This window comes from Medicago sativa, chromosome 3 (assembly GCF_051527215.1).
Source record: "Medicago sativa cultivar Bolivia chromosome 3, Bolivia_mono, whole genome shotgun sequence".
Lineage (NCBI taxonomy): Eukaryota > Viridiplantae > Streptophyta > Magnoliopsida > Fabales > Fabaceae > Medicago > Medicago sativa.
This window is the reverse complement of record NC_140751.1, coordinates 84,430,738-84,444,832: the sequence shown is the minus strand read 5'-3', so window position 1 is coordinate 84,444,832 and position 14,095 is coordinate 84,430,738. Positions and strand designations below refer to the sequence as shown.

The 14,095-nt window shown below is 35.2% G+C and overlaps 1 protein-coding gene across 1 annotated transcript; it reads right to left on the bottom strand.

The window, feature by feature from the left end:
* Nucleotides 1–11,476: 11,476 nt before the first annotated feature.
* LOC146941156 (Calcium-binding EF-hand family protein) lies at nucleotides 11,477–12,259 on the bottom strand. Its single transcript, XM_085754945.1, has one exon. The coding sequence runs from the start codon at nucleotides 12,136–12,138 to the stop codon at nucleotides 11,644–11,646; it is 495 nt and encodes a 164-aa protein (XP_085611071.1). The 5' UTR covers nucleotides 12,139–12,259; the 3' UTR covers nucleotides 11,477–11,643.
* Between the last annotated feature and the right edge of the window lie 1,836 nt (nucleotides 12,260–14,095).

The window sequence follows — 14,095 nt, the reverse complement described above, 5'->3', positions numbered from 1 at the left end:
ATATGTTTGACACATGACTGTTGGGCTCAAAAGAGTTATTGCTTTCTTCGGTCGTTGCAGGGAGTTGTTAGTACATGAATAGGTTTGTGTTGGCCGTTGATTAATTCATCCTCTTGAGAAGGGAAGGCTCACACAAGTCACAACACATTTTTTTTTAGTTTCGCGTTCATATGTGGGTTCGTTAGGTAGTGCTTAAGGTTTGTGCGTGTTTACTTCACTTTCTTTTAGACCATTTTTCTTGTATTTGACTTGTCTATACCTGTTTGGATTGATTATGTGGTTTACTGTGTTAGGTCATTGTTGCCTCCGCTCCACCTCCTTGGTTGTTGAATTTATTTTGGTTGTTGAATTTATTTTGGGACTTGTTTTATATTGGCTGAATGGTTTTAGTTTGAGACTTATTTAGGCCCCGTTTGGATTGAGTTCATTTTTGAGCTTATGAAAAAGAGCTTATGTAAATAAATAAGTTTTTATCTTAATTCATAAGTCCTCATTAACGAAAATTGTACATTCATAAACTGTTTTTTCATAAACTACATTAACAAGCTTATAAATAATACATAAAGGCATATTTATTTGCATAAATTGTTTTACATAAGCTCTAAAATAAACTAATCCAAACAGGGCCTTAATGTCATTGAATTTTGAATGGCGGCACTGCTACTATTAATTATGATAATGATGTTGTTTTTCTTAATTACGCTGTTGGTGTTGAATTTGTCTCACAAGCTCGTTTTTAGCCCAATTGAATTTGCTGCCATTTTTTTAAAATAACAACAGCATAATTTTTTATAACAACAAAATTTAAAAAAAAATACATGAAAAAAGGTTTTTGTTTTTGTTTGATGGACCTTCCCGCCAACTTGTCGTTCCGTCAATAAGCGTGGTGGGGTTGAATTTTAGACTCAGCCACCTAAATTGACTTGGCTCGTCTCGTCCCATTTTAAACGGGTTTAAGCGGATTGGGTCTAAATGGGCGGGGTTGCCCACTTTACATCACTGGAATTTCCCATTTGCACCCCATTTGCTTAATTTTTTTTGAGAATAAATTTTTTGGAATAGTCTTTCTATATTTATATTTCATACAATTATTGTGTAAAAGTTAATAAATTCCAAATAACTTAGCCAATCAATTTTTATAAGAAGTAGATTTTTAAAAATATATCATGTTAAACTCGTCCACAATCGTGTCAAACAAAAAAATTATACTCTCGTACACACAAATATCTAGTATTTTTTATAGAGCAATGCTATATCTCTAGAAAAAAACATCAAGAATTCTTCAAGAATGAAAAGCAACCAATCACAATGCACTATTTGCCACAATTTAAGGAGGTGTGACTGAAAAATAGGAAGTGGACAAATAAATCATGCAATTAAAACTTGCCACATGTGTCTTGAAAAATTCTTGATGCTATTTTTCTAGATAAATAGCATTTTCCTTTTTTATATGATAAATTGATAACTAAACATCTATCTCTTTTAAAAAAAGAAACTATTTCTATCTATTTTTTAAATGGAAAATGCTACTTCTCAAGAAAAATAGCTTCAAGAATTTTTCAAGAAATAGTTGGCAAATTTTAATTGGATGATTTATTTGTCCACTTCCTATTTTTCAGCCACACCTCCTTGAATTGTGGCAAATAGTGCATTGTGATTGGCTATTCTTTATTCTGAAGAATTCTGATGTTATTTTTCTGTAGAGATATAAAGCATTGCTCTTTTTAAATACACAAGTCGTAATCATAAATGCAACCCCCTCAAAAAAAGTCGTAATCATAAATATTCAATTTAACCAACAACGAGTTGCACGGTTTTGGCTTTCGTAGTAGACCGGGATTTGTTTAATTCAATTAAAAAAATGTAATGGAAGACTTTGCCGTACAACTTTGGTTTACAAACAAATCTTATTAAATGCATGTTTGGTTCACACTAAGTTGTATTATCCGTTTTAACACGTATGATCTAGTTGGTGTCACAATAAGGGATTTTCCTGAGGCCAATGGCAAGAAGTTTTTGACTCAAAGATGGAGATGTCAATTCAAGTTTTTCATGCATCAGCTAGTTGCAGGAAGAAGAGAAGTAAAATTGAGAAAATTCATGATGAAAATGACACTGTATTGTAGGATCCTATACAAGTTCGGAAAGTGGCACATGATTATTTCCATGAATTTTTCCAAAGTTGGAAAATGTGTACGGTGTATGATCATATACAATTATAGAAGAAATGATTTTTTTGAAGCATAGTATAGTTGGCTTGAGCGCGTTTTTTCCCCTACAGATTTGAATGATACAAATATTTCCTAAGTTAATAATGCCCCCTGCCTTTATGTGAGATCGGCATCTCATTCCACCGTTCAATGTTCTGTGTTAGGTAATATCAAAGGTCATTGCCAACAGACTTAAGAGATGTTTGCATAAATGTATTTCCGATGTTCTATCTACCTTTGTTCCAAGACGGTCTATACTTGACGACACTATGATCGCCATAGAAATTATTCGTTACTTAAAGAGTAAGTCTATTGGAAAGGTGGGAGATGTTGTCCTTAAAATGGACATGAGCAAGACCTATGATCGAATTAATTAGGGATATTTTAGAGGTGTTATGTTGAGGTTAAGTTTTAATGAGAAGTGGGTGGGGTGGATTATGATGTGTGCGGAGTCGGTCAAATATTAAGTGGCGGCCAATTAGGAACTAGAGGGGTCTATAACACCGGGGAAGAGACTAAGACAAGACAACCCTTTATCACCCTACCATTTTATCATTTGTGTCCAAGGCCTAAGATCGCTTATTTATAAGGTGGAAGTATTTTTTAGCAAAAATATAGGAGTTGAAGCTAAAACAACAATAGGAAATACTCCCTCTCGTAATATCCCGCTGTCGGCATCGGTATAATACCCGTAAATCGTGGCGAGAGGAAATAATTTATGGAAAAGTAAGTTAATGGAAAATATTTTATGAGATGTCACTTCTTACGGGAAAAGTATCGAGTCGTTTTAAATACGCTTAAGCCAAGGGTAAAATGGTAATTTCATGTGGGAAGGATATTTATTTGGTTTTACCCAAAAATATCTCATTTCCCTTATCCACTTCTCTCTCTTCATTGTTGGAAAACATTTTCCTCTTCCTTCTCTCTATCTCTCACGCCACTCTTCCTCTCCTCCCTCTCCATTAAACCTTCCAAATCTTCTTCCTCTCATGGCAAGCTTCTAGTTGTGTTTTCTTCATGATCTTCTAAGTTATTTGGCTCGGGGACAAAAGGAAAGGTAGAGTAAATAGAGAAACTCTCTAATATTCTCAAAGAAAGTTGTTATTATTGGAATTCTTCAATGCTTGATGATGCCAAAACACTAGGTGGTGAGCCTTATTTATACTACTCTAGGAAGGCTCTCCTTTACCAACTAGAAATATCTAGAAACAAAGAAAAGTCTAGAGAGATGGATACTCTAGTACATAAGCCTAGAAGGATCTAGAAAAGTTAAGACTTCCCTAGTGCTTATTTAGTAGTGTCTAGTAGCTTCCTTATTATTCCCTAGTATTCTAGAGACTTCTATATTATTCTTTAGTGTTCTAGAGACTTTCACATTATTCTTTAGTATTCTAGAGAGTTCCATATTATTCTTATTCTTTATCATTCTCTATCATTCTCCCCGGGTTGGAAGAGACTCGTCCTCGAGTCAAGCTCTTCTTCTTCGTCCTCAAGACAACATTCGTAAACTTCCGAGATAGGATGAAATGAGTCATTCTTGAAAACTCTTCTTTGATCGCTATTTTAGAATCTTTCAGTTGTCGAGACCAAAGTAATCCAAGAGAAAAATCAATAGTTACATCTTCCCAAGGTGGCTTAGGAACCGGTCGAAGCGTACACAACTTCGTTTTATCCTTGATTGGTTCCTTTGCGAGTGAACGTCCAAGTATCTTGAATTCCTCTTTTCCTTCATTGAGTCGTAGAAGTGCCAACTTGATTTTAATCACATCCTTCACGAAAGTGTAGGTTTTGGCGTAACCATCGAATAATGCATGACGATCATATTGCCAAGGCCTCCCAAGACGAATGTGACAAGTATCCATTGGAATAACATCACACCATACATTTTCTTTATAATTCTTGTCAATGAAAAATGAGATAATTGAGTGTTGAGATACTTTTACCTCATTATCCTTATCGAGCCATTGTAGATCGCATGGATGCGGGTGCTCCTTTGTCGGCAACTTTAATTTTTCAACCATATAGTTTGATACAACATTTTCAACACTTCGTTATCGACGATGACATTACAAACCATGTCTGCGGCAATTGTTGTTTGCAAGCTTCTTTCAACCTCCAAAGATTCACCATATTCGGCGAAGATAGTCTTCGTCATATATTGGCTCGTCCTTCTCCTCCTTTTGAAATACTTCATGAATCTCATCGGGAACATATTCATCATCATATATTGGATCTATGTTTGCCTCTTCTTCAAACACTTCATAAATGTCAGCACTAGTATATTCTTCATCGTAAATTGGTACTCCCATCGACTCTCCTTCAAACGATTCATGAATTTCTTCTTTTTCTTCTTCAAAAATTTCATCTATCTCACCATTAAAGATGGCGATGGATTTATGATTTGGACAATCTAAAGCTAAGTGACTATACTCTTGACACAAGAAACATTTTGGTGTCCCGGTATTTCTCTTTATGGTTGTATTATGTTGGGGTTTGAATGAGAAAATAGGTTGGTGGGTTGGTGGTTTATGAGAGTCAATTTGATTTTTTGTGGAGGAAAAAGATCGGTATGAAGATTTTTTGGATAATTGTTTTTGAGTAAAATTGTTTTGATAATAATTAGGAGGTAAATACTTACGGGTTAGTTTCCGAACCATTTTGTCCCACGTCTTGATCTTGCTTTTCCCTTCACACTTACGTCTCCTTTTAAGATTTTCCCACCAAATTAAAGCATGTTTCTTTAGCTTTACTGCAACAATCTTTACCTTGTGCTCTTCTCGGTATCTCCTTGTACTCAAATACACGTTCAATAGCCTCGGAGCCAATCAACAAACTCGTCCGGTTGCGGTTGTCCTTCGAAATTTGGAATGTCGATCTTGATATCATTCATCCGAGGTTGACATCTGTGTGAGCGATCGCTTTTAGATAATGAAGAGTCACTACCAGAGCCATCATCAACAAATCTTCTTTGATGCGCTTCCAATAAAGCTTGTTGGATGCCGACAGCCTCCCGTAGCAGCTTGAATTTGTCGCCTCATTTCTTCCATTTCAATTTCATGAAAAGATCTTTCGTTTTGTCTTCTAGGTGGCATTTTAACAATGGTGGTCGATGATTTTTTTTTTTTTGGGTGAAGATTGTGGCGTGCGTGGCTGTTTTGTTGGTGGGGTTAGCTTCGCGAACAAATGGCCGCAAAGTGAAGTTTTGAGAAAGCAACTCCTTGCTCTCACTTGAAAATTCACTTTCCGTTGATTTCTTCGCTCAAACAAAATGAAGGTGTTAGTTTCGCGAACAAAATGGCCGCAAAGTGAAGTTTTCCAAAGGCAACTCCTTGCTCATTTGAAAACTCACTTTCCGTTGATTTTTTCGCACAAACTCAACTCCGAGGTATCGTAACCGGCTTCCGATGCCAAATCTGCTCGGGGACAAAAGGAAAGGTAGAGAAAATAGAGAAACTCTCTAATATTCTCAAAGAAAGTTGTTATTATTGGAATTCTTCAATGCTTGATGATGCCAAAACACTAGGTGGTGAGCCTTATTTATACTACTCTAGGAAGGCTCTCCTTTACCAACTAGAAATATCTAGAAACAAAGAAAAGTCTAGAGAGATGGATACTCTAGTACATAAGCCTAGAAGGATCTAGAAAAGTTAAGACTTCCCTAGTGCTTATTTAGTAGTGTCTAGTAGCTTCCTTATTATTCCCTAGTATTCTAGAGACTTCTATATTATTCTTTAGTGTTCTAGAGACTTTCACATTATTCTTTAGTATTCTAGAGAGTTCCATATTATTCTTATTCTTTATCATTCTCTATCATTATTGGAAGCTTGTATTTTGTTTGATTCCTCAACTTCTCTTCTCCTCCACAAATCTAGGGTTTTGGTAAATTGGGAATTGAGACATGAAGTTGTTTAAGAAGTGGTTCTTTCATGATCAAGATGATGTTTAGAGGTTGGGTTGAAGAGCTAGAGGGTGGATTGTGATTCTTGGAGTTTTGGAAGCAAGGAGACAAGTTAAGGTTTGTTTGTTGGTAAGCTCAAAGATGGTTCAAGTAATGGTTCTTCATGGATAAGGATCAAGGAGTCCTAGCTTGCAAGAAAACACCAAGATTGAATGGCTTAAGCTAATATTGCAAGAGAATTAAGCTAGGGTTTTGTTGCTTGAGCTTAGTGCTTGAAGGATTGTCAAGTTTGTTATGAGGTGAGTTCCATAGATAGATTTCCCACCCTTTGGGATTATGTTTATGCCATGTTAGATTAATTTAAATAACATGAATTTCTAGGGTTTCCAAGTAAAGGTTTAGTTGCCCCTTTTTGCTATGCTTGCTATAATTGCTAGTACTTGTCATGTGAATGTTTTACAAGTTTCCTATGACTTCTAAGAGTCATAACATGCTTAGGGACACTTGGTTTGAGGTTTTTGGGTCAAAAATACCATTTTTGGGTGGTACGGACTGTCATAACGGGGCGAGCTATTACTCGCCACAGCGAGCTAGAAGGCCGAACAGGGAGTCCTGCTCCCCTCCTACTCGCCTCCCACATGAACTTACTCGCCTAGGCGAGCAAATGGTGCATTCTGACCTTGTTTGCTCGTTCGTGCATATTTTTGGCGCTTTCGCGAGAGTTTTTCTTAACGAAGCCTTTTATAAAAGTAAACCCCTCAAGCCAAGGTCCTAAATGGTAATCAATGAAAGCAAGATTATTATGAAATGAAGCAAGTATTAAGCATGTTAGTAAGGCATAACATATGAGAGAAACATGTCATGAATGGGGTAGCAAGTTATGCATTAAGCAAGGGAAAACTAGAGCCTCGACATAGTTGTCGAGAACTAGCAAGTTAGTAAGATCCATAGGATGATAAGACGCCAAGTATATATCTTCGCACGTGATTAAGATAAGATAGCAAACATGTTAAGTCGTAATTTGATTAGTTAATCACTCCACCATGTTATAGATGTACAAGCATGAACAAGTATGAAATTTACCTTTAATCGGATCGATCAAGGTTCCGAGGTAAACATGTATGCATGATTAGGTTTAACCTAAATTCACGACAAGCCATGACATGTATAAGTAGGTGGCATGTCTCTTGCTATCCACATCAGAGGGATACAAGGGGTTCTCATTATGAGAACGATTCAAGCCGTAAGGGACCCGCATGTCACCGAAAACGCAAGACTAAGATTACAACCGCATGGCGGTGCTCGTGTCTCTTGTTATCCACGTCAAGGGGATACGGGAGGTTCTCGACTTAAGGGGAACGCTTTAAGCCGCAAGGAACCCGCACGATACCGAGGGAGTCCGATGTACGTACATCGGTCATGTATGGGATTGCTCTCGGGGTTACTCCACCCGGACTATCCGTAAAATGAACCAAGATAATTGTTTGTTCAACGCTAACATAATGAATGAACTTAGATACGTTTATGCATGATATGAATATGATTATGTTATGAAGTCAGGGTGTACAAGTATGTTTAAGAGCAAGAGCATTAGATGTTATAAGATAAGTGCAAGTTATGTATTAAACAAGTAAAATATGTTATGCCGATGACGATCTTAGGTTTCCCTAATCGTCCGGTTTAGAGTCGTGTCATGATTATGATATGTTTAGGCATCGATACGTAGTGTATTCCGGCAATGCGGTCCTAGATTTCCCCTTGACCGCCATGACACGTATAGAAAGAGAAACCTATAACAAGTGAGATAAGCCTAAGACGGCTCTAGTATGCACTACCGTCTAAGTATGCAAGTCCCCACACACGTATAATCAACCGTCGGTTGTAATGTAGACACGTGGTGACCGTAGGTTTCCCCGAGGTTACCTATAGCCTAGGTTTTAGGGGAACTCACCGAGACATTATGTCTCATCCCAATCCTTATTTGTTTCGGATAAGCGGGATGATTATGCATGTTCGTAGCCGAATGGATATTACTTCAAGGGTTCGTTCGTACCGTCATAGACGTCATGGACATCAAGGATGTATTTTTATGTATGGATGAGATGTATTGTATTATTATTTATACGAACGTGACTTGATGTAAATATTATTCATTCGGAAAATTTTATGTTGTATATTTTTAATGTATCCAAGTACTAAGAATAACGTTCGTGCCGGACTTTCTAGATACGTTCGGTATGGGTGTTACACCCTCTCGTTTCAAAATACATGTTCAAGTCAACCACTTCACACATGCCAATGCACAATTTTGACTGTTAATATCTTTAATTATCTAAAGTAAAAAATTATAAAAATTTAATATTTTGAAAATATTTGTCGAGACAAATCAAACAACATCTTACATGCTAATATTTGTATTTATAGATTAGTTAAAAAATATGGTCAAAGTAAGTCAAGTGAATAGTGCACATTATAAAAAATGGACATGTATTTTGAAACGGATGGAGTATCTTTCAAGTTAACATTGATATAGGCACTCGAAAATACTTAGGGTTGTCATCAATGACAGGGAGAAAAAGAAAGACTTATTAAAATTTATCAAAGACCGGGTGTAAAAGAAAATTAATTCACGGAGTATCTCCATCTAAAGCGGGAAAAAAGTGATAGTAAAATTTTTTCGTCAAGCTATTCCAAATTATTTCATGAAAAACTTTTTGATCCCTTCCTAATAGGGGATGCGATTGATGAAATCATGAATTCTTTTTGGTGGGTAACATAGGAGGTTACAATAAAAGAATGAGGTGGTTATCACGGGACAAACTCCCTATACAAAAGAAGCATGGCACAATGAGGCTTAAAAATCTTTATATATTTAATGTGGCATTGCTAGGCAAGTAAGTATGGTGGTTGTTGTCAAAACCAGACTCTTTGGTGGCTCGAATGTATATAAAACAACTTAATTTTGGCGGACCTATAACTAGACTCTTTGTAAAAAGAAAGAGTAGTGATATTTTGACAACCATTTTAGTACAACCTTTGAGACAACTTTGTTGTTCTCTCTTCTCATTGGTCAAAAACAATAGAGAGAGAAAAAGGAAATGAGAAAATAAAAATATAATGTGAGTATGAGAGAGAAAGTTGTACAAAAGTTGTACCAAAATGGTTGTACAAATATCATTAATTAGCGTGGACGGTTGCATATATGAATTAGGTTTTGTTTCGGTAATAGTATTAATTAGGAAAAACTATTGGCTATTGTAATTACTATTTTTTTGACCAACTTATCAAAAATTTAACTCTTATATTTATATGAGAGTCTGTTGAATGCATTATTTTTTTTGACCAATTGGCTGTTGCAAGCATTATTTAGACCACATAAATTAAAGGCTTAATGGTGTGTTTCGCTCAAAGAAATGGGGCGGCGTTTAAAAATTGGTCCTGTAATCGCTAATCTCGGCATTTTACCCCTGCAATTGTTAATCATTTAAAATTTGGTCCTTTGACCAACTTAATCACTGCCACGTCACCAGATTAGCAAAAATGGCATGGGAAATGACGAAATTACCCCGGCTTATTTTTTTTCCTTAAAAAAAAATCAGCTTTTTTCTCGAAAATTTTTCAGTTTTAATTTTAACAATTTTTTTCCGAAATTTTTTTTGACTTTTAATTATTTTTTCAGATTTTTTTAATTTAAAAAGAATTTTCAAAATTTTGAAAAAAAAATTTTTTGAAGGAAAAAAAAATTAGCCCGGGGTATTTTGGTCAATTCCCATGCCATTTTTGCCAATCTGGTGACGTGGCGTGATTAAGTTGGTCAAAGGACCAAATTTTAAATGATTAACAATTGCAGGGGTAAAATGTCGTGATTAGCGATTACAGGACCAATTTTTAAACGCCGCCTATTTGGGGACTAAAGACATCATTAAGCCTAAATTAAATGATGCTAACTTAAACATGTACTACAACAACAACAACCAAGCCTTATCCCACTAAGTGGGGTCGGCTACATGGATCAAATGACGCCATAGTGTTCTATCAAAAATCATATTTGGATCCAACTCATTGACCTCTAAATCTTTTCTAATGGTTTCTCTAATGGTTTTCTTAGGTCTTCCTCTACCTCTTTTAACGACTCTCCTCCATTTGATCTACTCTTCTTACAACGGCATCTACGGGTCTTCTCTCTACATGTCCAAACCATCTAAGCCTATTTTCTACCAACTTTTCTACTATAGGTGCTACCCCCACTCTCTCTCTCTAATGGTGTCATTCCTAATCCTATCCCGTCTAGTCTTACCACTCATCCAACGCAACATCCTCATCTCCGCTATGCTTACTTTACTCTCGTGTTGGCTCTTAACCGCCCAACACTCCGTACCATACAACATTGCCGTCCGATCGCTATCCGATAGAACTTTTCTTTCGGCTTAAGTGGTACTTTTTTATCGCACAAAACACCCGAGGCTCTTCTCCATTTCAACCACCCAACTTGAATACGATGATGTACATCGGCTTCTATTTCTCCGTCATTTTGTACTATGGACCCAAGATATCTAAACCGCGTAACTTGGGGTATGATATGATCTCCAACTTTCACCTCCAAGGTGGACCCACTTCTCCTTTTGCCGAAGTTACATTCCATATACTCCGTCTTGCTTCTACTCGGGCGGAAGCCATACGCTTCTAAGGCTTGCCTCCAAGTCTCTAGCCTCCCGTTTAACTCCTCCCTCGACTCACCAAGCAAGACTACATGTAGCTAACTTAAACATGTAGCTCAAGAAATTTAAAATTTGACAAGTAGCTCAAGAAAAATATACAACTATTCAAACTGATTCTAGATCACACATAACATGGAATATATACATGTTAAGTGAGCTGGATGACGTTGAGTTTGTCGAAGTAAATAATGTCATCAAATGAAATTTCCTCATAAATTTCAATTTTTGTAGTACAATTATAGACTGGCAAACATAGTCAAGTCAAGTGTATTTTTCACAACAATAACATATTTGCCAAGTATATATAATACACCGCCCAAGGAAAAAAAAAATCGTCTTTTGCCAGCCATGACATGTACATATGTGTGTATATAAGTAATTGCCCTTAAAAAAATATGTTTTTTTTTTTTTATATAACAGGAGGAAATTAGAAGAAAAAAAAACTAACGAATTAAATGAGGGAATAAAGTCTAAATGATCATCAAGAACAAGTTAAAGCTGGGAAGGAGATGAAACAACTTCCAAACACCAAAACATATAATTAAGTAATTGCCCTTTCAATATTAACAGCTCTAGTTATAGATGCAATTTTAATATTTGCCTCCAAAATATGGTCACGGTGTATACTTCTCCATGATAAGGCCTGATTATTTTCTTTGAATGAACAATCTTAGACTTTCATATGCACTGAATATTGATTTTCAAATTTCAATAACGTACAACATTTATACGTACACTTGACATAATGATAACATATAATCGATAAATTAATTACTACTAGTTATAATTTACATACACAAAAATAATATACCTTTAATCATACACTTGTAATCAACATCATGTTCTTGAATTCCTGAAAATCAAGCCTACCATCCGAATTGGTATCATAAAACCGAATCATACTTCTACAATCCCTCCCACTACTTTCATCCAAGAATCCAAGTCTCTTCAACACACACTCAAGCTCTTGGCTTGTAATGAATCCATCTCCATCTAAATCAAACACTTTGAAAGTCTTCACAAGATCCCTCTCCAACTCATCATTCTCATCTTCATCACCTCCTCTATTCTCTTCATGGTTCTCCTTTGATATTGAGTTGTAAAAGAACAAGAATTCATTGAAGTCTAGGCTCTTCTTTTCTACAAGAGATTCAAGTTCTTCTAAGCTAAATTGTGAGCTATTATTGCATATTCTTTGGAGCACAGAGTTTAGCTCCTCAAGGCTCACAAAACCGTCACAATTTGTATCTAGCTTCTCAAAAATACGATGCAAATCAGTGCTAGATAGAATAGACATATTCATAAACAACATGTAATAATTAATAAAAGTAAACAAGGGTATGTTATGAATTTTTGATGCACTGTTTCCTTTTGTTGGTGAAAAGTGTGTATGTTATTCTCTTCTCTTATATACTTTGGTGCTTATTATTTTAATAAGTCATCAAATCACAACATGTTTATTTATATAGACATACTTGCAAAGACTTTGTTAGACTTTTTTAATTTCTATTTTTTTTTATTAAACGGATGCACATTTATTTTTTTTTTTGAATAATTAAACGGATGCACATGAATAATTTTATATTAAATAAATATCTAGCAAGAGATATATGCAATCATGATTAGGCATGGCAAAGCGGACCGACCCAGCCCGTATAGACCTACTCCGCCTAAGTCCGCTCAAATTAAGTGATCGAGTCCAATATCTCACCCCGCCCAGTTTAATGGCGGAAAGACGAGTTGGCGGGCCGGCCCGTCAAACAAAAAACTTTTTTTAGGACAAAAATTGTGTTGCTTTTATCATAAAAAAATAAATAAATAAAGAATATGCATCAAATAAATCCATGGTAAAAACAAGATAACTAACAAATTGTCCAACTAAACATCATACTTAATTACAAAATAAGGAAAATCCTCACACATAAAACAAATTCGCAATATAAAATAAATCCTAAAATAAATCCAACAACCAAAATAAATCTAAAAGAATAAAACAAGTCTACAAAAAGAAAGAAAAAAGAGTTAAGCGGGCCAGCCCATCCCACCTCATGCACGTCCCGTTTTTTCGACGAGTTAAGCGGGGAAAGCCAACTATAGAAAACGAGTTCAAAATCTCGACTCAAATTTCGCAAAAAATAGCGGGTTAAATGGACCAGCCCGACAGATTGGCCCCGTTTTGCCACCCCTAATCATGATAGGTTACCCTTTGTACGAAAGCAGGACTAAAAAAATGTTGATTGATTGATGATATGGACGAGAACGGTCGAAGGCTGATGCAAATGCAATTTGCAGGAAGTTTCGTAGCATGCGCTTGAAAGCTTCACTTTATTATTATAAAATCTTAAAATGTGTTTTAAAATTAGCACATTGAATATTAGCACATCGAAACTGAAAATCGTGTAAAAAAGAAAAACTGATGGCAGTCTAATTTATTTAAGAATATAAGGAGAACTATTTCTACGGTCTTCTAGTTATATTTTAGTATTGATGACAAACAACTATATTTCTTATGATCTTTAAAAAAAAAAACTATATTACTCATCAATAAAAGGCGATTAACTATGTTGAGTTGACGTTAATCAAAATCATTCATTTCATCATTTGTCTTGCATTAATTATGTTATATATAAACTAAATAATGAAAGATAAATGAATGATTTTGATTGATGTTATCTCAATAAACATGAGAAATTCTATTCACTTTTTTACAACTCTAATCAACTTTTTTTTTATGGTAACTCTAATCAACTTTATTGATGGGTAAATAAAAATTGGGTCTTGTTAACTAGTGCCCCCGAGCACTAGTTAAGGAAACAAAATACTCCTCTGGTCACATTTATAAGCAAAAAACAATTTTTTAGGTACATTGAATAACTAATGTATCTAACATATAAATGTGATTTGGATACATTAATTATTCAATGAACCTAAAAATGTGTTTTTTGCTTATAAATGTGACCGAAGGAAGTAGGTAATATTTGCATTGAAAACATCATTCTTTACACTTTTTAAACTTTGATTACACAAGTTCCAAGATATTTATATTATATTTGGTTTCCTTAATCAATGTCCCGGGTACTAGTTAACATTTTCCATAAAAATTTGTCTTTATTATCCTTTTCTTAGGTTACAAATCGGTGCTCTCTTTAAACTAATAGATAGACACTCAATTGTAAAGTGATATGTATTTTTTATATAAATTAATCTTACATCTTATAGAACTTGATTATTTTTTCCCTTTCTAATACACTCGATTGTGGCTAACACAA

What these genes read in the sequence shown, in the direction of transcription:
- LOC146941156 (XM_085754945.1), bottom strand. Translation starts at nt 12,138, where the DNA reads ATGTTGTTTATGAATATGTCTATTCTATCTAGCACTGATTTGCATCGT.